This window comes from Pollicipes pollicipes, unplaced genomic scaffold, assembly GCF_011947565.3.
Source record: "Pollicipes pollicipes isolate AB1234 unplaced genomic scaffold, Ppol_2.1 Scaffold_6686;HRSCAF=7923_pilon_pilon_pilon, whole genome shotgun sequence".
NCBI classification, from domain to species: Eukaryota; Metazoa; Arthropoda; class Thecostraca; order Pollicipedomorpha; family Pollicipedidae; genus Pollicipes; species Pollicipes pollicipes.
Window position 1 is genome coordinate 46051226 of NW_023596921.1, and position 6659 is coordinate 46057884.

The 6659-nt window shown below is 47.1% G+C and overlaps 1 protein-coding gene across 7 annotated transcripts; it reads right to left on the reverse strand.

Annotated features, from left to right (window-relative positions):
- Nucleotides 1–1198: 1198 nt before the first annotated feature.
- LOC119108526 (uncharacterized) lies at nt 1199–6195 on the reverse strand. 7 transcript variants are annotated; one of them, XM_037232103.1, is made up of 3 exons: nt 6039–6091; nt 4113–4197; nt 1199–2734 (listed from the first exon to the last, which is right to left on the reverse strand). In XM_037232103.1, exon 3 carries the CDS (start codon nt 2641–2643, stop codon nt 1501–1503), a length of 1143 nt encoding a protein of 380 aa, XP_037087998.1. In that variant the 5' UTR covers nt 2644–2734; nt 4113–4197; nt 6039–6091; the 3' UTR covers nt 1199–1500. The 7 variants fall into 7 exon arrangements, with proteins under 7 accessions (XP_037087998.1, XP_037088000.1, XP_037087999.1 ...); XM_037232105.1 differs by having other exon boundaries at nt 4113–4194; nt 6039–6057; XM_037232104.1 differs by lacking the exon at nt 6039–6091 and adding an exon at nt 5877–5957.
- Nucleotides 6196–6659: the final 464 nt, after the last annotated feature.

Sequence of the window (6659 nt, forward strand, 5' to 3'; positions counted from 1 at the left end):
AAGGCCTTCGGCTCCTGGTTTCTCGGCATGAGTTCAGTTATTTTCCTGAGTTATCGACCTCCAGTATATCAGGAGGTACTGGTTAAACCACGCGCAGGTGCAAACATATACCGAGTGTGAGTGGAAAGGATGTGCGTGTCATGGCCCTGATGTTTGTTTCGTTTAACCTTGCTCTGTCCTTTCCATCTGTGATCATAAGCCCAGCTTGAAGCGTTGGTTACTGTCAATGCAACCAATGTTCGCGCATCATAGCATCGTTTAACCAGCACCTGAATGAAACCGCGCCACAGACTGGTCAGCAAGCTGAAGTCGTGTTCGCCAGACGTGTCATTACTCATAGAGGAGTGAGCGACTGCGGCCCAGTTATCAAAAGGCCACTTCTGGCCAGGCAGCTCTCCCAACGGCTATCAAGCCCACAGGGATAACGGTGCGGCGAGAGCTGCCGTGAACAGCATGAGAATGAGATGATGCTATACGGCACGTGGATGACCCCAGCTAGGTCAGAGTGGCGGACACATTACCGTACCAAAGGCCAAGACATCGCTATATCAGAAACATGCCACAGGAGTGCGAGCGAGACCAGCACAGCACCTGGCAAACCGCCGCACCATCTCCATGGTCCCAGCGTCCAGCTTACTCCTGCAGCCCAAGCAGAGCGCGCGCCCAAAAAACACAAACTGGAGACCACGACCGCCAGAGCTGGAAGATACGATAGACCCATGGTATTCGAGCCTGTGAACGTAGGTAAATGCGTCTGCTGGCAGTCCATTGCTAAGTCCAGCCAGACTTGGCAGACGGCTGTGGTCCCACAGAGCGTGAAGCCAGAGTAAAAAGCTCAGGTAGAGTTATGAGGTAGGGGACGAGTAGTTCAGGAAAATGCAATTGATTGTGCCGTCTTCCGCAGACACAGACAGCTGCCCTGCGTAACCCGACGGTCTGACCATGGCAAAGTCTTGCCGACACCGAGGAGAGAGCCGGCCCCTGCCGACCGACGAGAGCACGGAAGTCACTCGACCGCTCGTGCTCCAATGAAACTTAACCGCTGTCTCCAAAGGGGCCGGTACTACGTGTGATCACATGTTACCTGTGTTTTGAACCTTGCTTGTCCTTGGAAGTTCTGCTTGCCTTGACGGGAGCGTCTACTATGCAGATACCTCACAAGCTTACCCTCCTCCGAAAAATACAGCTCTTCTAGCGGTTCGTCACACGCACGTTTATTTGCCACTGAGAACAAAGCAGTCATGGCTCACGACATAACCAATACGACGCAGAGATGCGCGTGGACCGCTGTGCATGTAATGAGCATTAAGGGCACGTTACAATGGCTCCTTGTTCACATGGTTACTTACTTGTCAATTTCTCCCAGGCAAGTAAACAGGCCGAAATAGTAAGTCGAGGTGAAACACCACGTAAAACACAGGGCAAATAACGTGGCCGACAAAACAAAAAAAAACACCGGACACATTCATGCATGCTGTCATTCAACACATTCATTCATGCTTACAAAAGTTGGGGTATCAAAGTGCCAAGATTTGAGCTGTTTTTCTTCTTGGCCATAATGGACAGAAGCTGGCTTAGAAGTTCTAGCCGCCGCTCCTCCATTGCCACACTTTTTTCTACCATAGCAATCCTTCTCTCATCAATCTCGCACTGTCGCTCGTCCAGAGATAGCCGTTGCCGTTCTATTTCGATCCTCTGTGCGAAATAGCTGCTCATATCGACGTTCTCTCCCTGTTTTCGATCTGGTCGAGCCTGAGCGGTCTGGTCCGATCCTCGCCACAGGTCAGGGCGATTCGGGGCACTCTGGTTTGATAGAATGAAACGCGTCGACGACGCATCCAAATTTTGTCCTATGATCCGCTCCATCGCTTCAAAATGATCCCAATGGTTCAGAGCATCCCCGCCCGTCCTGGCGGCTTGGTCCTTCAGCCTCTTGTAAGTTTGGCACAATAAGTTCCATTTGATGCGGGCGTCGTCCGCACTGACGCCGAGCTCCTGGGCAATGTTGAGCCAAAAGTCTATCCGCTTCTGTCCTGGGAGCGTGTTGACCAGCACCCGGTACTGATTAACCATAATCTTGAGAAAACTTTCCACCTTTTCGACAGGCCATACAATGCCATCGGCGACGGGATCGCACGGAGTGCGGCTTTCGAACACCTGGTTGTCACGACTCACAGAGTCGTCGCTGTCCGTGACGCTGTCCTGGTCGTATGGCGGCTCCAAAGCTCCGGCGCCCCCACGCGACCGAATGAGGCGCTTCGATGTCATTCGAGGATTGTACGCTAAGATCCGGTCCATCGTTGCGAAGTGATCCCACCGGCTACACTTGCGAGCACCTTTCGGTCGCTTGCTGGCCTTCTCTTTTATCCTCCTGTAGCTCTGAACTAAGGCGTTCCATTTTATGCGGGCCTGGTCCGCGCCCACGCCAAGCTCCCGGTCTATTTTGATCCAAAAGGGCCCCTTCTGTCTCGGATACGTGTTCACGAGCGCCCGATATCGATCTTCCATAAGTGTGAGAAGTTTATCAACTTTCTCGAATGACCATACCGAGAATCTGGCCCCCGTATTACACAACGGAGTATGGCTATTGAGTGCTTCCAAGTTGACAAACGAGGCACCACAAGAATGACACGTAAAGGCCATTTCCAATGAAAAGATACACCTAGCGGGTACGCCGCAGGTTAGTTCTTTTCTTGCATAAATGATGGTTGCTAAACTTGCTCAAACGAAGATCCTGCGAAGAAAAAATATGTAAATGAAACCAGATCCGAGCCTATGCTCGCTCGAGCTCCGAACATTGCCATACCTTATATCTATGGAAGCCTAACATGCACAAATGCGGTCACGGCTCGGAGCAAGTGTCAGCTGGCCAGGTGGCATTCGATGTGCACTTAAGCCAACGGGGTTAATCCCTGTGTTTGATGTGAGACTGGATCCGGCCGGCCGGGCGCCGTCGGTGCATGCAAATGTGTCCTATTGTCTAAACGTGCGAGACGCGAAATTTGCAACTTGCACAAAAACCACAGGACCGCGCGAAGAAGCCAAGTTCATACCCGGCAACGGTCGTCAGAGTGAAACGTGATCAGAACCACCGATCGCAACAGAACGGCAAAAGTGGGAATCGACGCGCACAGTCACGCCAGTGTACTCGTGTGCGCAAACAACAGATTCGACGGTTTTGAAGCGTTTTCAGAATGCGTGCTAGATCTCAACAATCCGAGCAGATGACGCTGAATTGATCAGATGACGCATGCTAGATCTCGAAACGATTGATGACGGCGCAAGATCGACTGCACCGTGTAGGTGCTGTACCATCCACACTGACAAGCACCGCCAGACCCTTGATGACGTCAGCAACACACCAGGAAGCGAACAATGTCACGGTTCTAGAAAACTATCAGGAATACACAACACCAGTGCCTACATCGAGCAAGCCGGGGCAGCGCACTGGGCCAGATCGCGTCAGCTACCACTTAAATCCCATAGATGAACTTCAATTGTTACGTGTTCTAAACATTGTTCATGAAGTGAAAAGATCAATAAAAGGTGCATTCGAGGTTACTTTTTTGTTTTTGTTTTGTTTCCGAGAACAGCATGCCGGTGATAATATTCCTAACGTCAGCCCACACCGTTACTTCAAAAACGAGTTTGAAAGTGTTTTACATTTGAAGATATTGAAGCGAGCAGCAGATAAGTCGAAATTAGCTCACTTATAACTATTAGTATACCTTTTAGTGGAAAAAACTGCCCAAGACAACACAGTTTCTCTATTTTGTAGCTATGCTCCTCACTGCGAACTGTTCGATTGTGTCATTGTACCTTGTACAACATCGATGGAGAACCAACTGACGGCCATTTTATTGGCCTTGATCGTCACATGGCCAATGAAATAGGAGGATTTGAATGGCATTGTTATGACATTATGGATAGTTGGGTGACCATCAAATATTCTGCATCTCTCCACCAGCCTGAAGCTCAGAAATTAGAGAAGTTTGTCTTAAGAAGGGCAGGACTGTGAACCACACTGCATAATCTTCAATATGGCCATTTCAGTTAAAACTGATTACAAGTGGGGAACACTCCCTTTAACCATTATCCGATGAAGAGCTCACCTGGGGTATGTTGGTGGTATAAACCACCGCCTGAAGAAGCACTCACACGGTGACCCGAAACCTCACGGAGAAAACTATGCTTCTTCTTAAAACCACCGGAAAACGCCACATGAACACAGTATGTGAGGAACCATTAGCATTTGAGCTAACTGAGCTTACTTGTAATTGTTTGACCTTTCAGCCATTGACAGGTTGCGGAGTTCGCAATTTTCTATTAGAGCCAGCACTGTACCAGTGTTTATCAAAACCAGTCACAAAGGGTAAGGCTAAATGACAGCTGTCGGTTGACGCTAGCTCGTAATTCTTCCCTTGAATCTTTATCTGATTTTTCATCAAACGCGGCCACAAACGGGTATGACTACAGCCAGGGATGGGTATGACTACAGCCAGGGATGTCACTTTCTATACTTTCAGGTAGAGGAAGGGGGGGGGATTGAGGTTGAAACCCCCTACCTGAAAGCTCTCAATGCCTATGAGCAAACAGTGAAAACTAAGCCAAGTGTCCTATTTGCACCAAATAGTTTTTACACCTGTAAACACCTCACCTGTCTGTCATGCCAGCTCCTTTATATGTTAGGCCAGTCTGCCAATGTGTGACAACCTTTCATGTGATGGCATTTACATTGGTATGAATAATAATTGACCACAATATGCCACAGCTTTCAAAAGTAAAGGATGGCTCAGATAAGTTAACATGGGGCATAGTTCCCCAAAATGAGATGAGAAGTGAGCAATGGGAAATGATACAACATGCACCTTCAAATGCTTTAATGCACTGATTTTTCCCAACTTTGGCTTACTTCCTTCTCAAAGTTGAAGGGGGGCTAGAGCACATGTTGGGCAGGGGAGAGGAGCTCCTACTTACTGCAAAAAAACTACGCCCCTGAAGTTAGCCCATGTTTCTCTCAATGGTGATAAACATAGCCACACTGTATTTGACTACCAACAGAGTGACAAAATGAAACCAGGGACTACCAACTGAATTGCAAAACAAAACCTGGGAGGGCAGAAGTCCTTAGAGATTCCACACCTATCAAATCATGACAAAAATGCTCCAGATAGGTACCTGGCATACCCGGATGTACATTTGAACCCACTGCATGGAGTTGACTCTTTGCTGTGATGCATCCCATCTTATGCCTGAAGGTGGCCAACTGCTTATACCATGAAAATGGTGCCAAAAATGAAATAAACATGCTTAGTGTGGCATATTCCAAAGTGAACAAAATGTTGGGCAGTGTTGATTGTCTTTTGCAAAGAAATATGACCATCAGCACACCTTCTAATCATTAAGTTTCCCCAATGCAACTAATGTGTCTCTATTACCACACCTAAACAATACCTGCTGGTATATTGAAGGCTAATTATTTTTGGCATTGAAACTCCAAACTCTTGACTAAACTCTCCACTGTCTCCACTTGCCAGTTAGTGACAATTTTGTTAAAAAGACTGTACAAGTGTCATTTGACCCTTCCATAAGGACAAAGTACATACATTGGAACACATGTATAGGTACAGAGTGTATTTTGGCACATCAGGATGTTGTCAAATCTTTATTAGATTATTAGATTATTAATAAACAACCCAGATCTAATCATACATGTATCACCAACAGTACTGGTAGCCAGGTAAAAAAACATGCCAATGACTTGTGTTCTGAGTATGGAATCACGAGGATGGGAAGAGGTGATGACAAATATAGACATGTGAGCTTTGCTGCCAATTTCTGGTTGCACATGGCACTTGTTAAAGCATGTATAATACCATGAATTGGTCTCCATTTTAATACAAAACTAGCAGTAAAGCCTGTGTGGGCACAACACTGATGCAGAGGAATGCAATAGACCAAGTGACTGAGCAGGGAAAAAGGCTTAATTTACACCCAAAATGCACAAAAAAATGATTTTTTCTCTGAATTTGACCCACTTTCTTCCTAAAGCAGGGAAAGGTGGCCAAAACACCGTCTCAAACTGGAAATGTGACTACTGCCCTTAGTACTTAGCACTGGTAGCCACTGATAACCCATGTCCGCTTATCAGTGTTCTTTACCTTCCGGCCGACAATGTTTGCGGAGGGAAGAGCGTCGGCTTAGGTCTGTAATGAGGGCCGGCTAATCAGCTGACGAAACGTCGCTGCCAGGCTGCGTAAATCATCTCAATGAAAAGTATTGTACTACTCATGACGTCACTGGTAGAAGTGTAAAAAACGAACTTCTTTTACTTCTCACAATATCACAAGGATTCACGAGCCACTTATGATGGCAACATTGAAAACCAGGCGGGTATTCGTAATAACACGTGTCCTTCATCCCACTGATGACGTCACTGGTACGAATGAATCGGTCATCAGTTGAAAACTATCAGTGGGACACGTTTTTCGGGCTGTATTTTCCCGCTGCTCACGACGTTCCGGGAGATTGCTATGGTGTACGTGCATCTACCTATGTACTCGTGGTTTACATTATTGTGCCATTTGAAACTAAATGAAGAAAAAATAGGCTGCGTTTACCTTCTGCTCATGACGTCACGTGTCACGAGTTATGGTCTT

What these genes read in the sequence shown, in the direction of transcription:
- LOC119108526 (XM_037232106.1), bottom strand. Translation starts at nt 2,643, where the DNA reads ATGGCCTTTACGTGTCATTCTTGTGGTGCCTCGTTTGTCAACTTGGAA.